This window comes from Hemiscyllium ocellatum, chromosome 30 (genome assembly GCF_020745735.1).
Source record: "Hemiscyllium ocellatum isolate sHemOce1 chromosome 30, sHemOce1.pat.X.cur, whole genome shotgun sequence".
Taxonomy (NCBI): Eukaryota; Metazoa; Chordata; class Chondrichthyes; order Orectolobiformes; family Hemiscylliidae; genus Hemiscyllium; species Hemiscyllium ocellatum.
Genome location: NC_083430.1, coordinates 39,865,228 through 39,887,679, shown reverse-complemented (window position 1 = coordinate 39,887,679; position 22,452 = coordinate 39,865,228). Strand labels below are relative to the sequence as shown.

General features: G+C 40.4%; 1 protein-coding gene across 3 annotated transcripts in view; it reads right to left on the bottom strand.

The window, feature by feature from the left end:
* Nucleotides 1-22,452, bottom strand: part of LOC132830126 (mannosyl-oligosaccharide 1,2-alpha-mannosidase IA-like) — a 132,405-nt gene that overhangs the window by 96,578 nt on the left and 13,375 nt on the right. For all 3 annotated transcript variants that reach the window (XM_060847626.1, XM_060847627.1, XM_060847628.1), the window contains exon 2: nucleotides 5,439-5,535. In XM_060847626.1, the coding sequence (XP_060703609.1) occupies nucleotides 5,439-5,535 (97 nt within the window). The remainder of the gene's footprint in view (nucleotides 1-5,438; nucleotides 5,536-22,452) is intronic.

The window sequence follows — 22,452 nt, the reverse complement described above, 5'->3', positions numbered from 1 at the left end:
AGACAAGAAGCACTTAACTCAGGAGAAGGTCATTATCTGTCAGGACCCCTCTGGACATGTGGAATGTACAGAAGGCCCATAGATTTTCAGTCCTTCTTTAATTACTTAGAAATGTGCGAGTGGAGTACCAACACTGGCTCCATATGGAACTGTGACAGAATACTGCCAAATGCTGGAGGGCTGGAGGATTGTTTCTCCCAGTGGCTGTGAATGTCACTGCCACTCTGAACTTCTGCACGACTGGCTACTTCCAATGAGCAACAGATGACCAATGTGGGATTTTTCAGTCATGCACCCACAAATGCATCAAGACACTGACTGATGTCAACTGTGTAAAGTCACACAGATTCACTTTATTCTTTAATGATGATGCCAGTGCTGTAGGCTAGGTAGCAGACTCTAGGAACATAGTGGAGTTCACCAGGTATAGGTCCCATCAATTGCACTCATGCCACTGAAAGCTATATCACATGTGCCGAACTTATCTACAGGAAGATGTTTCTCTCCATTTACACATGATCTATAATCACTCATCACTTCCCAGGTTTGTATGCCTGCTACTCTGGCAGCTGCCACAACTCCTGCATTCTGAAGCATTCACTAGTATCTGGTGCATTTGAGGGTCCAGGTGTTTGACAAGACTGGTTATGGGGAACAAAAGCTACCAACAGTAATTATGGCTCATAACAGCATTGTGCAATACCTGACTGATGTGGAGTGCAGGTTTAATGCCACCAATGCCTCGACCAGGGCAGTGATGAAGCACACGATAGGGCTGTTGAAGATGCAGTTCCACTGTTTGTACTGGAGATCCCCTCCAAAACCAGTCCAGTCTGTACAGAGTGTGCCACATAATCCTAGTATGCTGTACTCTGCATACCTCGATTAGACAATGAGGTGATGTGCCAGAAAAACTGGAGGACGTCTTCTGAGGAGGAGGATGAGGCAGAACTAGAGGGCATAGGTTTAGGGTGAGGGGAAAGATATAAAAGAGACCTACGGGGCAACCTTTTCACGCAACGAGTGCTATGTGTATGGAATGAGCTGCCAGAAGATGTGATGGAGGCTGGTACAATTGCATCATTTAATGGGACTTGGATGGGAATATGAATAGGAAGGGTTTGGAGGATATGGGCTGGGTGCTGACAGGTGGGACTAGATTGGGTTGGGATATCTGGTTGGCATGGACAGGTTGGACCGAAGGGTCTGCTTCCATGCTGTACATCTCTATGACACTGTTGAAGAGGAGGCTGTCATTATCCATGACAGAGCTCAGTGGCACCATACTCTGCAAGCCAGAAAGAAACTCACTGACACAGACTTCCAACAGATGAGTACTGGGTGCAACACACTAATTGTGGACTGAAAAATATTCATTGATCATGGTTTGCACTATTGGGGCAAACTTCATTTTCTATTGATTTTATTTGCATACTGATGCATCCAATTACCTGCCTGCATTTGATATTCCTCTGCTACACAATGATAAACTGCAAGTGGGCATTGGGGATAGGGCAGTGCTGACTTAGACAGATATTCAGACAGATAAAGCTACAGGTAGATAGTGTGTGATGTAATGGTTATACAGCAAACGGTGAGAAAAAAAAGAGGCTTGTATGTGTGAGGGGAAGTCAGCCATGCTGTGTGCTCGCCATTGGAGTGCAGCTTTGCGGCTGATAAGCTTTGACATTGCTGGGAAGAGGTGATGTTAGATTGCTAACATTTGCCCAGCTGCACAGCAACCTTTCAAAAAATGGTGCAAGGACAAGGGTCCTTTGGTGTATTGCCAAGTGGCAACTTGTTCTGGGAATGGTACATGGTTAAAAAGGGACTGAAATCAGATGTAATGAATGCTAGAAGGGTGGAGTATTTAATGAAGTGATTTCAGCCAGATGTGGTGTGAAAGCTCACTAGACCACGTGACAAAAAGTCTCCCAAAAATCTGGCATAATTTGGAGTCTGCCAAAAAATAAAATGCAAAATTCAGCCACAGGCTCTTTGAAAGAGCTATCCAATTCATCTCATTCTCCTACTTTCTAATAATAGTCCTCTAGTTTTCTGCCCTTGGAGTCAATGGAATCAATTACCTTCTAAATACCTCTTGAACTTGTTTACAAGTTTTTACACAATTTTTTCAGATGGCGCATTCCATATCATAATTTTTAATATTTAAAAACAAGGACTCCTCAATTCGCTTATGGTTAATTTACCAATTACTGTAATTCCCCTTGGTTTCTGATCCTTCCGCCATGAAAAATAGCTTCTCTATATTAAATTTTATCAAAACCCTTCATGATTCTGAGCTTCTGTATTAAATCTCCTTTTAACCTTCACCAATTTAACAAAAACAATCCTCACTTCTCTCATCTCCACTGGTAGCTGCATTCTTTATTTCTGCTATTATTCCAGTAAGTCTCTTCTGCAGCCTCAGGAAGGCCTTGACAGCTTTTCAACCCTGGTTCAATAAAGAGTGCAGGATAATGTGCCAGGAGCAGCACCAGACACGCCTAAAAACAGGATGTCAACTATGCTTTTATTACAAATTTCCAGCATCCACCATATTTTGCTTTCAACTAATCCTCTAGCTTGATGATAATGATAGAATGGGGGATATGCTGGTTAATTAAATTACAATCTGTGTTTGAATTCTGCTGCTGCTGCTGCTGATAGCCCATAATACTTCATGACTGTTCAGTCTAGAGTTGTTACATCTGTTTTAAATCTACACCATTCAAAAATACCTAAAGAGTACCTTCAGCGGAAGGCAGAACATCTTCTTAATAAAGGTTGCCACTCCTACAAATAATATGGACCCACGCATCTGCAGCAGTTAGATTGGGGAGGATGAGGTCAAGTACTATTTTCCCTTTTGATGGTTCCCTCAAGAGCTACTAGACTATATCTTCAGCAAGTACATCCTTCAGGAATTGACCAGGTCGGTTGGTAGAGGCACTACTGAGCCATACTGATGGACATTCTTGCCACCCTCAATACATCCTTCCAAGTGCCATTTAACATGGAGATCAGATGCAACAGCAGACTTGGGGTGATAGGTGCTAATCAACAGGAGGTTTCCTTGCTCATTTTTGAACAGATGGCATGAGATTCCAATGGGTGACTCCAAAAGCAACTCTCTCCTTGTGGTATACCACTGTAGCACAGCCTCTGCCGGCTCTACCCTCTCAGTGGGACTGAATGTCTGTGTGTGACAGCTATGGTTGAGAATGTCTTAGATTATCTATGTCAGACTGTTGCTTGATTAGTCTGTAATTCAGTCCTCTTAATTTTGGCACAAACACCCAAATGTTACAAAGCAGGACTTTGCAGGGTTGACAAAAATGTGTGTGCCATTATAATTGCTGATGCCATGACTGATGCTGGATAGTACGTCCAATTTCATTTCTTTTATCAGATTTTGTAGCAGTGAGATACAACTGAATGGCTCGCGAGGCCACCTGGAGTCACATGCGAATCAGACCAGGTAAGTAAGGATGGCAGAGTTTCCTTCTCCAAATGCCACTAGAATGACATGGGTTTTCAATGAAAATCCACGATGATTTCATCGTCACTACTGGGTTAGTTTTTAATTTCAGATTGATCAATTACATTCAAATGTCACTATCCATCATGGTGAGATTTGAACCTATGCCCCAAGAGCATTTAGTCTAGTTTTCTGTACTGCTAGCCCATTGGCAATATCGGTACATCACCATGCCCTATCATTCCCAATCAAAACGGGAATCTTCTCCAAGACTCTAGGAGGGAGTTCTGCTGTGCAGCAAGAAACTGTGATAGAGATTGCGATCTCTTTGATGAGGAAGCGATAAATGGTTGTTGGATAGATAAGCTTATGGATAGAAAAGTATCTGCAGAAAATATTTCTAAAAATTTTGACCAGGGATTTATAAAGAACTCAAATCATACTGTAATTCTTATTCAGAATGTCAACTGGCAAGATTTAATCTTCAGTTCTGCACTCCATCAGTCCCTTTAACCATAAATCAATCTACCATTTGCAACAATTGCAATCAGCCTTGTGGGGTCTCGAGAAGGATTTGCTAGGAGATTGCAAGTATATTCTCCTGAGAGTTGATTACATGACTAGGTATCCCTCAAATAATATGGCATCAAAAATATTGCCAATTAATCATAAAGGTGTTTTTCAGAGTAGGAATTCTTGGAGAGATTTTCATAGGTCTCACATTAATTATGATCTGTATGCATTAAGACAAGATTACTATTCAATGAAGCTCAGTGCATCATTCCTTGACTGATGAGAGTGATAGAGTGTTTCAATAATACTTTGAAAACTATGTTTAAAAGATGCCAAGAACAGGGGTGTCTTATTACCGTAGGTAATGTTTGCAATTCAGAAAGTTCCACAGGTCTCTGGGGATTTTCACATTTGAAGCTTTCTTATGGGAAACAACCCCATGGTCTTCTAGATGTTAAGGAAGAATGAGAGGAAATCATTAGCCCTCTTGGAATGTGCTGGAACACATCCTGAAAATAAGGGAGAAGTAGAAGTAGTCACTCCTAAGGGAATGTTTGAAAAAAAAAGGCCCAGAAAAATAATGGATATATTATAAAAGACAGCACACAGCAAGGGAGTTCAATCAGGACAAATGAGTTTTGCTTCTTGTTCCAACACCCAGCAGCTCAGTGAAAGGGCCTATTTGAGATTATAGATTCTGAAAGGCCAGTAAAACTACAAAAAAGTGGTCAGCTTGCAAGACGATGGAAGAAGCAGAACCATGTAATCTTCTGAAACTAAAGAAAGCACAAGAGACCCTTGGATTGGAGATGAATCTACTTTTTGAAAGAAAGGCTCAAGAAACCAGGATGCAACATTTGGCCAAGGCAATAACAGCACAGCAGTGACTAAGACTGCTTAAAAAATGTGGTTGAAAGAAACAGCAAAACTGTTATTCTAACAGTGTTTTGCAAGACAAGACCTGAGGGCTGGACTCCTTTAACAAACACTGCTCAAAAGGATGGACTGGGTTTCTTCCAAAATTTGGGAATTCATTTTTAAAATCATAATTTTAGTTCTAATTCTTTTAGTAATTGCATTTTTCTCTTCAAACCAAAAAGTGGTTCCATTAACTCATCCTCAATACTACATGCTGGTCCATTATCACCTTACCCCTGCCCAATAATTCCATTATACACACCCATCCCATCCACATTGGTTTAATTATGTCCCCAACCTGAGCCCAGTTCTAATATTACCCCTGCTTTAGTCTGTACACTTTACTGAACATGAAAATTATATAACAGATTGACTATGAATTATAATCTTCAAAGCTTTTCACTAAAAGGACTGATGTATATTCAACTTTTATTTAATTGACTGCAATTTTCTTACATTAATAAACATACCAACTGTTTTGACAATACATCTGTGCTACAGAGTAATTATTTCACAAATCACTCACCAAATAAGCCACTTGCATGTCCACTCTTCGACAATGGTTTGAGCTCATTGGTCCCCCATGCATATTGCCTGTAGTTATCCCAAGCAAACTTCATCATCTAGGGACCAAGAAAACAATTAAATAGTTATTCCTTCTCTGTATTTGGTATATACAACATGGCGAGAAATGATGGAAGAAATGCAAAAGGTAATTGTGAATTTCAGTAGGTATAAACATTTATATTGGAAATGCATTAATAGTGATCTACAATGAAATCAAACTCAGATCTAAAAGTGAATTCCAAAGAATCAATGAAGCAGAGACTGGAAAATGCATTTTAAACTAGTTCTTTCTTGATTCTGTAATTATTTACAATTCTTGGACAGATTTACTCTTGGCAACTCCCTTGGCAGTAAGGAATTCCAACATCAAGACTTAAATGAATGGAAATGTTTTGCTTACACTTTTTCCTTAAATACCACAACAAATTTAAATGTACAATGCTTCCTCCATCAACATAAGGAAATGGGAAATAGGAAATCAGTGGGGCTATTCTCAACTCTAATCTGACCTTTTTGCTGCCATCCAGTGAGATACAGTTGGCCACATGTGTCCCTTGGCTGCAAGGATCCAGACTGACTTCACTATTTAGTGCATAGCTATTAGAAGCATGCCACTTTAGGAGGATCACAAAAGCTTAATTGAAGAGCTGCATTTTAAGGTCTTAAGGGAGGAGAGGCAGAGAGATTTAGTGATCAAATCCCAAACCTCAAGGCCTACTTGGCTGAAAGCGTGGTTGCCAATCATGGATGAAGAAAGTGGGAGATCACAAGAATTCAGAGTTGCAGCAATATAAAGTTCTCAGTGAATTGTTGATTACAGAGATGGGGTGGGCTAGATCAGGCCAAAGAAGACATGGATTACTTCACCACAGTTTGGGTGGACCTGGTAGTGGAAGGTATGGTCACAAAAATAGGAGTCCATAGGTGCAGGTTGTCACCCATGTACTAAGTTTCCAATTTCACAATGATGTTAATGCATGTAAATTAGCTAAAATTTAGGGCCACACTTTCAAGTGAACAGACATTCTGGGGGATTGGGGAAAGGTATCGATAGCTGATCAGCTGTATAGTCTAAAACAGTCAGGAAGATTAACTCCAAGTGATTGCGCTTAGTGGGCATGAGTACAAGAGAGGGCAAAATTGTTGCTTCGCAGAAAATATTGAAAGCACACCGAAACGCTCCTTTGAGAATGCCGGCAAGACACAAAGAGATCAGTGGGATTACCCAAAGAGGGACAGCGGTTACAGTTCAGGCTGTAAAGACCACATCTATTTATTTTTCCTTTATTTTTGAATGTGAACTCAAATAAGAACAGAATGGTTTTAAAACCAAGGGCTATGAAAGGAATTGCTTCACTTTTAAAAACAAATTACTGGAACTCATCGAGAGTCATATTTGCACTGCTGTTTTTCAAACAGTTGGACAGGAGAGATAAGATGGTATGGAACAGGGGTGTGCTTGCAGAGCAAGTTCAATCAGCAACAGCACAATAATTGTGACCGGTTGTGGATACCATAGGTTATCAGCTTGACACAAGGAGTTGAACAGCCTACAACCATAAACCAATGATCTCTTCCTAACCAAACAATTTTCTGAACAATAAATCTTCTGCAAATTAAAGGGGGAAATATGGGAATTATTTTTTGCTTTTTCTTTGAGAATCAAGCAAAGCTTCAGGAGACCTGAAACGATCTAAACTTTTAAAAAATGTTAGTATGGCCTCTTTTTAAATAACAAATCTAATGAAATCCATAGCCTCGTGATCCTTAATGTGAAAAATCTTAAGTCTCATTTTTTGTCCATGTCTCCTCTTGTAGATTCAACTGCTGGAAATATAATTTGCTTCCATCTACTGTTTCTCCTTTTATAATATTAAATGCTATCAAATAATTCCTGAATTCTTCTGTTTGAATGAAAATACGGGCATCAATGCAAAGACTGCACACTTCACATCTCTTATAAGGCTGGTCTTCAAATAATTTGAGGAAACTTTGAATTGCTAAGTTTTGGGGCTTGAGCAGAGGTCATCTGTTGGTTTCACACCCAAAGTTGCAAAAAGGTTAATCGGAAAAGCAGTCCTTACTGCCTTCGCTAATAACGATAACATGATGCCATGATCCATTAATTATATCTGAAAAATACCAATTATACTGTTCAAACAGCAAGCAAATATTCTGTAATGGTAGATATGAAATTGGGATAGAAGGGCTGGTGTTGAGTGTGGGGTGCTAGAAAATCACAGCAGGTCAGGCAGCATCAAAGGAGCAGGAAAATCAACTTTTGAGCAAAAAAGTTCAATGATTCATTCCAAAGTTTAAGTGGCCTATCATCAAAAAATTACACTCAAGAATTCAGGCATGTCATGTCCTTCCATTAACATGCATATGCTTTAACCTATGGAACTGTGTATTTCTCCTGATTAGAAATATATTTTGGCTATAAGTTCTCATTCTTGGCAAAAACAATAGTCTCAGGCAAAAACTTGAATTTTGCAAGTTGTCTTTCATAACTCCTGAAATAGTCCAATAAATAGTCCAACATACAAAAGTTAAAAGGCACAAATTCATTTACTTGGTACCAAACAAATTACAAACACAAGTATTACATTTGGCAACTACATTGTGTATTGAACACTAGTTAGAATTCTAAAACAAAAAGAGACATTGCTGAAGAAGCCCAAAGGATTCAGTGTTCCTTCTAACGAAAGGTTCCTATATAGTTTTCACATATAGCTCCTACTATTTACTAGGTTCAATGCAGCAAATAATTTTGTAAATTTAGTTTCACAATTGTTCCTGAACCTGAACAGTTGTCAATAATTTTCTGTCCAAGGCATTTTTGGCTCTCTTAGTTTATGTTTATCTATTGCACTGAACTAATGTTTTGAAACCTCAGCAATTTTTTTGCACTTTGAAGTATTGATTGACTCTTTCACCATCATCCACACTTTTGATCCCTTCTCAAATATGATCAGCTTTCATGAAAAGCCATTTTTTTGACGCTGAGCAGAAAGAATTAAAATGTACTCAGTTATAGAGAACCGATACCTTCAGTTTTTAATGTTTACCATGTTATGCTCTATAAGCATGACCACATCATTTCTGCTGGAAAATGAGCCGCACGATCAAAGGGAAACATAAATTAAATAATTTCAATTGACATTTGATTTGCTGGTTTAAGTTGAAGTTCGTTGCATCCAATTTTTGGGTATCATCCAGTTTCAGACTACAACTGCAACCGTTCTAAAAATACGTAAGAGTTTGAAAAAGTGAACCCTACATTCCTATTTTCCATAAAACAAAGGTCTATGAAGATCAAATGTGTAAATGCTCCCCAACTATTGTGCTGAAATGCTCAGTAATTTCTGGCAGTTCAAACAAATTTCCAATATAATACAACTACAAAGTCTCCAGCTGCTGAGAATTATGGCTTAATTTACTGATCTTATTTTGGTTAAAATGTTGGTAATCCATTAGAAATTTCAAATGCTGCAGGAAAAAAATAGCATAATGTTTAAATTGACTCATCAATAAAACACTCCAATAAAATGTTCACATTTGACTTTCCACATTGTGGCATATGAACGGCATTCTCATTTTTAAAAAATACGATATTCAGTTTCCATTGCAATTGTGGACAAGTGCTTGCAGACAGGAATGCACACATCACAAATGTCACAGGTATTATACCACAAGAGGCGGCCATTTAATCAAGTCTACACTGACACTTTTGAAAAACAATCCAGTTAGCTCCACTCCTCTGTTCTTTCACCAAATTCTTGTCATTTCTCCTTCTTGAAATATTTATCCAATCCCCACTGAAGGTCACTATTGAATTGTTTTAAACAATATCCATCGTACCAGACAATGCATGCCAAACCTTAACCACTCATTGAGTATACATCATATAAATTCAATTGCATTTTTCCAAAATAAACTAGAACAGACTTAAAAGTTTCATGTACATACCATCAAAATATCAAGTGCACAGAGAAAATAATCATGAAGGTTAATGGACACTGACCTTTGGAGGACAAAAAAAATTATGCTACATCTATATTAACTGCGGGAGTACTTCAAGAAGTGCCATACTTTAAGCAGCAGGTATTAGCACGTGAGTGCAATGTAGATTTATCAGAATGATACCTACCCATGCTCCATGATTTAGATTATGAGCAAGTTAATTAAGGTTGTGCTGCACAGAATTTAAATTAACAAAGTGCCTTGATCAAAAATTTCAAGCAAAAACAAAGAATAAAATAAATTTTTAAAATCTTAAAACAATGTGCCAGTTCCTGGTTGACAGTTACTCTCCAGGCACTTTCCATGGCAATATCTCTACCAATCAGAATCCACTTGCAAACGAACCAGCATTCTCATTCAATGCAATGTTGGTTTTCTCCTTAAATCGATTTCTTTGCAAATTGTTCTGAAGAATGCAAGAAAAGCATTCAGCAAAATGTGATTTTTTTAAGCAAGTTTTAATTGACCTGTTAAGATGTTATGATACACCACAACGAATAGGCTTCAACTCTGAATTTTTAGCCTAGGGACACACGACTGACCCACAAGAACCGCTAAACTCTTACTTTCATATTTGCATGAAAAACAGTTATTCATTACAAATGCTAACTTTTTCTGGGCATTAAATTCATTTTGTATCCATTCTGCTTCTGCAGACTTTATTATAGGAGTTTTAATTTTTGTTAACAAACTTATTATGGTATTTCATCTACCGTTTTGAAAACTCCATATACACATTATTCATCCTGTTAACTCATCAATCCAGTTAGTCAAACATAATTTGCCCCATAAGCAGCCAGTAGTTTTTCTCTTGGATTTGTAGTGATTGTGCTTAAAAATGCGTTGTTGGAAAAGCGCAGGTCAGGCAGCATCAAAGGACCAGGAGAATTGACGTTTCGGGAATAAGCCCTTCTTCAGGAATGAGGAGGTTGTGCCAAGCAGGCTAAGATAAAAGGTAGGGAGGAGCGTTGGGAATACGATAGGTGGAAGGAGGTTAAGGTGAGGGTGATAGGCCGGAGAGGGGGTGGGGCGGAGAGGTCAGGAAGATGATTGAAGGTCAAGAAGGCGGTGCTGAGTCTGAGAGTTGGGACTGAGAAAAGGTGGGGGGAGGGGAAATGAGAAAGCTGAAGAAATCTGCATTCATCCCTTGTGGTTGGAGGGTTCCTAGGCAGAAGATGAGGCGCTCTTCCTCCAGCCGTCGTGTTGCCATGGTCTGGCAATGGAGAAGACCAAGGACCTGCATGTCCTTGGCGGAGTGGGAGGGGGAGTTAAAGTGTTCAGCCACGGGGCAGTTGGGTTGGTTGGTGCGGGTGTTCCAGAGGTGTTCTCTGAAACAAGTAGGTGGCCTGTCTCCCCAATGTATAGGAGGCTACATCGGGTGCATTGGGGAGACAGGCCGCCTACTTGCAGAACACCTGTAGGACACCTTCACCAAACAACCCAACCGCCCCGTGGCTGAACACTTTACCTCCCCCTCCCACTCCGCCAAGAACATGCAGGTCCTTGGCCTCCTCTATCGCCAGACCATGGCAACACAACGCCTCGACGAAGAGCGCCTCATCTTCCGCCTAGGAACCCTCCAACCACAAGGGAGGACTGCAGATGTTTCTAGCTTTCTCATTTCCCTTCCCCCTACCTTTTCTCAGTCCCAACCTTCCAACTCAGCACCACCTTCTTGACTTGCAATCTTCTTCCCAACCTCTCTGTCCCCATCTCCTCTTTGGCCTATCACCCTCACTTTAACCTCCTTCCACCTATCGTATTCCCAACACCCCTCCCCCAAGTCCCTCCTCCCGACCTTTTATCTTAGCCTGCTTGGCACACCCTCCTCATTCCTGAAGAAGGGCTCGTGCCCGAAACGTCGATTCTCCTGCTCCTTTGATGCTGCCTGACCTGCTGCACTTTTCCAGCAACACATTTTTAAGCTCTGATCTCCAGCATCTGCAGTCCTCGCTTTCTCCTTTATAGTGATTGTAACAAAGTCAGCCAGGTGGACCTCATACAATGAGTCCGAAGACCTCCTCGTGGCAAGTGGAATGAGTATATGAGTTGCAGGGTATTCCCATGGAAGTGGACACCCTCACTAATCGGACTAAGCTTAGGGGAACACCACATACATAGCCTCACTCAGGACCTACCCTGAGCAAAGGGATTCTAGGTCAGTCTACAGCAACAGTTAAATTGCTTCGCAACATTCAAAATAAACATCTGGTTAAATGGTCACTCAGCTCTAATGGATATCGATATCGGCATGGCTATTTCGTTAATCGCAGAAACAGTCTTTAATAAGTTTCCCTCTGGACTCCAATTCTTAGGTTTGCGCAAGACCACAGCTAGATAGAGAATCTATACTGTGAAACCTTGACAGATTAAGGGTACAACTTTGATATCAATCTCTAATGAGAAGCAGCTGGTTCTATTACTACAGATTGTAGTAAAAGGTTTGGACCCAAGCTTGATGGAGTGAAATTGGTTGAAAAAGATTCATCTAGACTGGATCAACATTTTTTGAGTAGAAGATAGCTGTCCAAGTGAAGTCCTAATTACATACGTGGATGTTTTTCAGGAAGGTCTAGGGACTAGTGAAGAAGCTAAGGCACCTTGCATGTTGACCAGGAAGCAACTCCATGATTCTGCAAGGCACACCCAACGCTATTTGCCTTAGGGGCAAAAGTGGAGGCAGAAAATCAGAAGGCTGGAAAGTGAAGGAATCATCACCAGTCCAGTTTGCAGAATGGGTACTCAAGTTTACAGTACTGACTGAAGCTATTAGGTTGGTTCACCTTTGTGGGGATTTTAAACAAAACAGTAAAATGCTAATCACAACTGGATAATTACAAAATCCCTCACATAGAGGATGTACACACAAAGCTGGCGTGGGGGGGGGGGGGGGGGCGGGGATGATCTTCGTTAAGCTGGATATGAGCCTTGCTTATTTGCAACTGTGGTTAGATAAAGATCCCCAGAAGTATGCTAAAATTATTAGCCATAAATATTTGTAGCAATATATGATTCTGCCATTCTGGGTATTGTCAATTTTTTAAAGCAGACAATGGAGAACATTTTTGTTACAAAGCACAGGTTGACCGCCATCCACATCCCCCCCATCCCTGCTAAGAGTTGAATGCCCAAAAGGAGCACTTGGTCTCAATCTGTTATAGGTGGTTAAATGAAATGAAATTCTTTCACTCATGCTACAACCAACAAGTAACAATTTATTTAGCTAACTCTAATAGTGAACAATTTAACAGAACTACTAACAAACCGACCAAATCCTCACTATCTACTAACTATTCCCTACTAACACGAAATTCTAATGGTATGCTGTTCTAATCAAATACAAATCTCACTTAAATAACAAAACAATAGAATTTAGTCTCTCAAAACTACAGCTAGGATAAGTCTTCCAGAATGCTCCTCACCCTCTCCGATGATCCTCCACTAGGAACACCTTTCTCCATTGAATTCTGATAAGTGAAATGCCTCTCTCTGTCAAATTCGTGTGTCAGGAATCTTGGTTAAGAGTGCTGTAAAACCTTGTGGAGGGTACTTAATCAGAGCTTTAAGATTTCTGAGAGAGTCAGATATTTACTCTTCAGATAGCAGTGCACTCTCAGCAATTTTCAAAAACATTTTTATGTACCCTTGATGATTGTCAATTTTGTTATAAGAGGATTGGTTCTAGGTAGTTAAAACCATCAGATTTATATTTTTAAAAAATATCTAAGGATTTGATTTAAGTTGATTGGCTAAACTTTAAAAGACTTGTTGTCTTGGTAAAAATGTTGCTCAGTTGTTTGATAAGAAAAATGTTTCAATTCAGGTGCTCTCTGTGCACCTGCACTTTAAACTGCTGTTCAGACATCCATTTTAACTTTAAGCACTGAAAACAATGCTATCTTTTAAAAGGGACCATGCAATGCTTTCCCTCATTTTACAATTTTACACAAACCAACTTTGTAACATTTTATAAGGTTTACCCCCCAGGTCGCCACTTAGCGAGATAATGTGCTAATAGCAGGGAATATGGAGCACTTAGAGAATTTGAATATGGTCCTTAGATGTTTCTCCCTGAAAAGGGAAAAACATGTGATCTAGACACCCAAGTGACTTCCTTGGGATACAAAGCTGACAAGATCGGGTTATATCCATTGGAAGTTAAATTGAGGGCAATCAAATGTGCCCTGGCTCCCATGCTCGTACCAGAGTTTAGGTCTTTCCTTAGGCTGATGAATTATTATGGTAAGTTCAGGCATTACTTGGCTTCCACCCTGGCTCCTTTGCATCAATTCTTAAGCAAGGATCAGCCTTGGAAATGGTCGCGTAGCCTAGTCACAGGTGACAGGGAAATAAAGAAACAGTTATCACCCTCAAAAGTGTTGCCACACTACGATCCTAAGCAAGATCTGGTATTGACATGCAATGCCACATCATATGGCATTGGGGTAGCATTACCTCAAAGTCAGGTCAATAGAGAGGAGTGTCCAATAACATATGCCTCCATGACTTTGACTAATATACAGCATAAATACACTCAGACCGAGAAGGCAAGTTTGGCAGAACTAGTTGAAATCAGAAAATTCAACCTATACCTTTGCGGATGTAAATTTGAAATAAGAGACCACAAATCCCTGCTAGGTTTACTTAAGCAAGACAAGGCAGTCCCGCCAGTAGCATCAGGCCAAATTCAGCGGTGGGTTCTAATACTAAGTGGATGTAATTACAAATGTTAACATCATTCAAGAGGCCAAGTAGCACTTGTAGATGTCTTGACTCCTTGAAGTGTTGGTCACAGACGACAGACCATCGTTAACCAGCAGAGAATTTGAGTATTTCCTAAAATCGAATGGTGTCCAATATAAAAGGACAGCTCCATACCATGAATCATCCAACAGTGGCAGAAACAGCAGTCTAAACTTTGACGGCAGGCTTAAAGGAACAGCTACAGCTTCACTCAAAACCAAACTGTCCTTGTTCCTATTTGATTAAAGAACCACCCCTCAAGAAAATACAGGAATCGCTCTAGCAGAGTTACTCATGGGGAGATCAAACGGCATCAGGAAGCCGATGCTGGACAGAAGACTCCACTAAGCAAGAGAGACAATTTACCTTAGGGAATGAAGTTTGATACAGGAACCACAAGAAGGGCCCTGCATAGATAAGGTGCATGGTCCAGTGACACGTGATAATGATGCTGCTCCTCTAACAAGGTTATTCTGTTCTTGTTTTTTTCCAGAAGGGTCGTAAACAGAGTTACCGAGAGGTTTGGCTTGGGTGGGTTTTAGGGCCAATTTGATTATGGCTAACAGACATTGCCTCAGATAAAACGCCTTCAAGTTTTAAAGAAAAACATTTGTACAATGAATGGGAAGAGGCCAGTTCTCCCAGCTCAGTTTTTCTCAGTTTGGTTTTAGAAAGCAGTCAGAATTGGGGCGGCTGATCTAAGAAACAACTACATTGAAGAAGGTGTTCCATGCTGAATCTCTCTGCCATCTCTCTAAGACCCTGTGTTTGATTTTAACTATTTTTGCTGAGAGGTGTTTATGGGGACTGTTGGAAGTATCATTAAATTGGGATAATCTGTTGGGTTTTCAGTAGGTTAAGTTATTCTACATTCTGTCCTCTTTTGTTGGTGTTTCATTTGGTAATCTTGCAAAAACATTATGCTTTGTTTAAAACTAAGTGGTTGGACCAGCTGCATCACTACTCGAATAGCCACTCTACACCTGCTGAAACAACTAGCAAAGTTATGGTCTGGGCTACTTTCTTGAAAGGCTTTGAGGGGATCTGGGCACCTGGACCATCTCTGACACCTCCCTCCCCTTCCTGGACCTCTCCATCTTCATTAATGACAACCGACTTGACAGTGATTTCTTTTTTTTACAAACCCACCAACTCCCACAGCTACCTGGATTACATCTCTTCCCACCCTACCTTCTGCAAAACTGCCATCCCATATTCCCAATTCCTCCACCTCCGCCATATCTACTCCCAGGAGGGCCATTTCCACCACAGAACACGCCAGATGGCCTCCTTCTTTAGAGACCGCAATTTCCCTTCCCATGTGGTTGAAGATGCCCCCAACGCATCTTATCCACATCCCGCACCTCCATCCTCAAACCCCACCCCTCCAACCGTAACAAAGAGAGAACCCCCGGTCCTCACTTTCCACACTTCGCATAAACTGCATCATTCACCGACATTTCCATCACCTCCAAATGGACCCCACCACCTGAAATATATTTCCCTTCCCACCTCTTTCCGCAAAGACCGCTCCTCCATGACTACCTGGTCAGGTCCACGCCTCCCCAACAACATCCTCCCATCCTGGCACCCTGTCACCGCAGGAATTGCAAAACCTGCACCCACACCTTCTCCCTCACCTCCATCCAAGGCCCCAAAGGAGCCTTCTACATCCAAAGTTTCACCTGCACATCCACCAATGTCATTTATTATATCCATTGCTCCCGATGCGGTCTCCTCTACATTGAGGAGATTGGACGCCTCCTCGCAGAGGCGCTCCCTCACCACCCGACGCCTGGAGGAAGAATGCCTCAACTTCCGTCTTGGAACACATCAACCCCAGGGCATCAATGTGGACTTCACTAGTTTCATCTCCCGCCCACCTTACCCCAGTTCCAAACTTCCAGCTCAGCATTATTCTCATGACTTGTCCTACTTGCCAATCTGATTCCTGAAGAAGGGCTCATGCCCGAAACGTCGACTCTCCTACTCCTTGGATGCTGCCTGACCTGCTGCGCTTTTCCAGCAACACATTTTCAGCTACCTGCCAATTTCCCTTCCCACCTATCACCTCCATCTCCACCCCCATTCAGCTACTGGACTCTTTGCTACCTTATCCCCAGCACCCACCTTCCCCCCCCAATTTTATCTCTCCACCCTGGAGGCTCCTTGCCACCATTCCTGATGAAGGGCTTTTGCCCAAAACGTCGCTTTTCCTGCTCCTCGGATGCTGCCTAGCACCACTCTAATCTAGACTTTGAGGGAATCTGGCCTGATCCATAACAGACATACAAAGTTCAGGTAAGTGCGACAGTCGACAAACATATATGGCCCATAAGAAAGCTGCAAACTCGAACTGTGTGGGAGCAAAATAGCCTTTCTGGCTTCCAGAACCTGTAGATTGTCCCTCTTTGTCAGGCACTAAACTTACCTCTGAATTGGAGATGGACATGGCGGATGTTGCTTTTGCCACCTGAAGAGAATCAATTTCTTCCAAGGCACCTTGGGCGCAAAAGGCAAATGGTTGTGTGTTACACGCTGCCTGTGCTCAAAGGCAGAGTTGGAGGAACCTACCTGGTGCTAAAATACCAAGGAGAAGCTGCAAAAAGAGAATTGGCCTATGCCCTCTGACTCAGAACACTCTGATTTCAAGAATTCCACTCAGAGTTTGACTTGGTTTCTTTGTCAGATGCACTCCAGCTTTATGCTTCACCTACATGTTCCCACTTGAAATGGCCTTTTGTTTGCCCCCTCAAATAAATGTCCATTCCTGCCTCAGCAGTCTAATCTAGCATCATAAATTAAGTTATGATCAGCACCATAGCAGATGAGACAGAAAAGCTATTTGTACAGGTACACTTCCACAGCAAGGATACTCGTCACCAGAATAAAACAAAAGGACATTATTAAATGTTTCAATATTGCTTGTCCGAGAATTCCATTTCAATGGTGTCGGGCACAGCTGAGTTGTCTTTCAGTGATTCAACTATAATGGATTAAGCCCTGAAAGAAACCAGCGTTCTGACACATCAGTATTAATTATTTGATTATCTTATCAATGCCATCTGTATAAACAATGAACAATAAACAATGCATTGCTCGGGCTAAGTAAAGCACATTAATTTTCTCAATTTAAGAAAGGATTCATTGACTTAAATTATTAGCAGTTTTTCACAATTAGCTCAATCACATACTTGATGATATGGCACTTTGAATGTTTAAACTCAGAAGGTACTAATAAAACATATTTGTACCATTTTAGAAAACATATTTCCCTGATCCATAGATGTTCATGTGGAGATATCTGTACTAGAGACACAATGTAGCAGAGTATTTTATAACATGCATTGCAGTAACTTTGTTCAAGAAATTTTCACCTTTACCCTAGAATCAATTCCATAGCTTTCTGGTGTAAAACAACATCACGTTACCTGTAAATCTCAACAAAGACTCTGGCCACACCAACCCACTTTTCAATCCAAGTATTATCAAGAAAATCCTTAAAATTACTGCTATTAAAAAAAAAACACTTTTCTCAATGTTTACTTGTAATTCTGAATCTTATTTCTTGTAACGTCACCATAAACTCACTGGTTAATTTTTAAAACTCTGTTCATCAGATGCTCATTAAGATGGCTTTAGGCATAAGACACTATTGACAATGACTCTTATTGGCTGGAAATTGGCAATGAGGCATTGATGGAGAAGAGTCATCGTCTTGGCAGAGGCCTGCAATGTTAATTTTACCATGGCATATGTTGCTGCTGTTGTTTGGAAGCCAGATGGATGTTGATAGTTGATTAGATAAGTACTGTCATAGCATGGGTGTTGAGGACACCTTTGCCATACAGTACTTTTCATGAAGGTAAACAAGTGCAAGCATCTGTATTGTGGTTCTGATCATGAGGACTTTTCTGTACCTCTGGGCCAAATGATCAAAGTTCAACACACCCTGGGAAATGTGTGTGTTGTAACACATTCAAACAGATTTATGAAAGAAAATGTTTTGAATCCTTCCTTGGCCTGTTGCCTCAAATAAGATTACATATGCTGTTAACAATCGTTGTTTCTTTATGAGAGAGGCAGTCATGACTTGTGTATTTATCTCATGGGAGAATAACTGACCTATCAATAAACTCATTTTTGATGGCATGGCCACTTTGGAAGGCACTGTTAATGTTATAGATGCCCTTCCAGAAAAAGGTACATCATAAATTATTTCTTCTGCTGGCCTTCCATTACCATCTTTAAATGAGACATGATGTGTAAGTTCACAATGTTCAGAGTATTCAAGAAGATTTGTAGCTCAGTTGTTGACTTGCTTGCTGAACTGGAAGGTTTGTTCACAGATGTTTCATCACCATTCTACGTAACATCAGTGTGTCTCCAATGAAGCGTTGACGTCTGTCCCGCTTTTCTGAGTCTGCTGGGATTGGTGATGTCATTTCTGTTTTATTGCTGATTCCGTTTCTGAGTGGTTGGTATCTGGGGTCCAACTCTTCAGGTTTGTTAATAGAGTTCTGGGTTGAGTACCAAGCTTCCAGGAATTCCTGTGCAAGTTTGTTTAACTTGTCCTCGGATGGATACGTTCTCTCAGTCAAATTGGTGTCCTTCATTGTCCATGTGCATGGATATAAGTGATAGCCGGTTATGTCTCTTCATGACTAGTTGGTGCTCATGTACCCTGTTGGCTAATTTTCTTCCAGTTTGCCCTCTGGCAGTCTTTACATGATATTTTGTATATAACGTGGATCCTGTTGGTTGTGGGTATGAGATCCTTTATACTTGTTAGCAGCTGTCATAGTGTGGTAGCTCATTTGTGGTCTACCATGAGACCCAGGGGTCAGCATAGTTTGGTTGTCATTTCTGATATGTCCTTAATGTATGTTAGTGTGGCCAGATGTGTTGTCTTCCTGTTGTGGTCTGCTGTGTTGGTATCGGTGGCCTTTTGGGTACCTGTCATTTGTGAAGACTTTATAGGTGTTCTTCTGCTTTGCACAACTCCAGCTGCAGTATGTTATAGCCCACTTGAACAGTGATCTGATGCAGCTCCGTTTGTGGGTGTTGGAATGGTTGCTGCAATAGTTGATTACTTAGTCTTTGTGGGTGGCCTTCCTGTACACGCTGGATTGAAGCTCTCCATTGGCTTGCATTCAACCATTACATTCAGGAAGAGTCTCATCACACAACGTGCCTGAGTTTCCAAACTGGGTTGGGAATTTGGCACTCCGATCTGTCATTGCTGGGGCCAACCATCATGATCCAGATGATCCAGCCCTCAAATTTTGTTGTACCAAGTGAAAAATACCATGAAGGACAGTTTCTAAAAATATGGGATGACCACAAGAACCCAAATGCCATAAAATTTGGCCAAGTAAGGCTTTGCTGCAAGATAGGAGATATTGTCTAATCAACTCTTTCAGAGATGCTATGATGCAGGTAGGTGCATCACAAATGGACCTGAGACATTAGTATCATCTATATGTAATCTAACGTGTAGAAGTAACATTCTGAAGTAGTTGCAATGAAGAGCAACAATAAAATGCGCAAATGTTAAAATCTGCAAAAGCAGTCAAGTGAAAAATATCGACTTTCACACTCAATAGGCATCTCAACCATACGGAGAATGAAACACAACTAAAGTGTAGTCACTCTTGGAGGAAGTGTGACAGCTAATTTGCACACTAACTTCCACAAACAGCAATGTGATAAGGTTGGATAAGCTGTTTGTGTGATATGGCTTGAAAATTAAATATTGGCCAGGACATAAGGATAATTCTCCTGGTCATCTTCAAAACAGTATTATGGGTCTTTTAGGTCCATATTAAAAAGAAGGCAGGCTTCAATTTAACATCTCTTCTGAAATAAAATACTCGAGTGCATCAGTCCTCAGTACAACACTTGTCAGTTTAGATGGTTGAACTAATTTCTTAGAAAGGGGCTTGAATACACAACCTTCAGATCCAGGTGTGACTGTATGCTCCCAAATGAGCGAAGATTAACACAAAATGCATCTGCAGTTAGATTTTATTTTAAACAAAAGTCACAAGAGTGTCTCAAATTCATATATAGAAAACATGTCAAAAACAAAAAAATCATCTCAAACCATTGCGAAGTACGACAACGATAGGAGAAGATAGACAAACTTTTTTGCGATTTTGATGCTGATGTTTTGAACACTTGTACAGATGATTCCACTACTTCCAATCAGATATATACAATAAGTTTAATTAATTCCTTAAGTTTCAAGCATAACATTGGCACGTCAGAACAGGTACATAAATGTACCTCAACTTGTGCCGAGTCTTAGGAAGGACGAAAAAAATTAGATAAGCAACCATAACATAAGCAACTATATAGGCATATTCATGTAAATCAGCTGTCAGAGCTCGACAAACGTACTGGTTGACCTATATCCAGTAAGAGACAAAAAAAACTGCAGATGGTGGAATCCAAGTTAGCCAAGCAGGAGACTAGAAGAGAAAGTGAGGTCTGCAGATGTTGGGGTATCAGAGTTGAAAATGTGTTGCTGGAAAAGCGCAGCAGGTCAGGCAGCATCCAAGGAACAGGAAATTCGACGTTTCGGGAGGAAGGAATCCTGATGAAGGGTTTATGCCCAAAACGAATTTCCTGTTCCTTGGATGCAGGAGACTAGAAAAACAAAGCAAGCCAGGCAGCATCAAGAGGTGGAGAAGTCAATGTTTCGGGTGAAACTTCTCCACCTCCTGATGCTGCCTGGCTTGCTGCATTCTTCCAGCCTCCTGCTTTAATACGTATATCTATTAAAGCAAAGAAAAGCTATGCTCACAGAATCAAAATTGTAGATACCTGTTTCTAAAATTGGCAAGTCCTCTAAGTGATCACAAACATCAGAAAAATCTTTTTTTAAAAAAACTTCGCATTTCAGAATATTATATCTGCAAACAAGATTCTGCAAGGTTTTACCTCTGTCATTTACAGTAAAGAACTAACTCAACTTTACACAGTGTTGATGTGTTTATCCAGCAGCTTCAGAATTTCTTGCCATCAGACTTCACAGCATTCGATGCACACTCACTTTAGAAAGAAATGTGATATTGCAGTGAAAGCAACTTCAAGGTAGGACTCGTTGAGGAAACAAATAGTCTTGTACATTTGGCTGAAAATCCCTAAGTGTGTTACATCAAAAATAGAAGCATTTCATTTCTCAGCACTGAAAAATCTTATTGTGTAACTCCAAAAGAACACCAATACTAAACGCAGAATAGTTGAATACACTTGAAATAAAACCAAAATGTTTGGGTATCAACACTTGAACCATTCTAGTCCGAAGCAGGGTCTGATTTCTTTTGGAATAGTTTGAAGTCAAAGTTTACAATTCACCGCTATAATTGTCAGAGTAATGATGCCACTAGTGTATCAAATGTTATTATCTGAAGGAATGCTGGAGACTGAATGGAGTGTGGGATCAGGAGATAGATATATTAATTAGCTCTGAATTAGTTTTATAGATATGGAGAGCCTGAAATCAATGGGATGTGGATTTTATTAAGTGCAGTTGACTGAAACAAAGCTGGATGATGTTTAAAACAATCAGCTTTCGGACTCTTGTGTCACCGTGATATTGTCCATACCTCGGAGTCAAAATGCCTGGGTTCAAGTCCCACCTGCTCCAGAGATGAGTCAGAACATCTTAATTTCTAACATCTCTGAATAGGTTGATTAGAAAATACCTAAAATAATCACCTTCTAGTATACAACACTGGTAGCAAAGAATGGTTGAGTCAAAATGTAAAGTTTTGGAGAATGTTTACTGACTAATTTTCTGCAAACGAGCCTGATGACTAGTGAAAAAAATGAAGTTTCAATGTGAACTTGGGTTACTTTTTTACCAAAGAGAAAACAGTACAGCTAGGTACTTTTGTTATCATACAGTTATAGAGCAAGTAGTAATTTGTTTGAAATTGGAGCCTGATGATTTCAGCAGATGAAGGTTAGGACATATATTTGTTAAATTCTTTCCAAAAAAAGATTATTGGCTCTTTATGAAGGGTGGCCAGATTTTGATAAATTTAGAAAGATTGAGGATAGTATCATGAAGAGGATGTAGTGAAATTCAATAGATTATATGCATAAATTTCATGTGGAAATTCCCCAATCTTCAGCACTGGTACTGAAGTGAGGGTACTCTGCCTCTTCCTAGAAAAAAGGCATGAACCACCTCCATC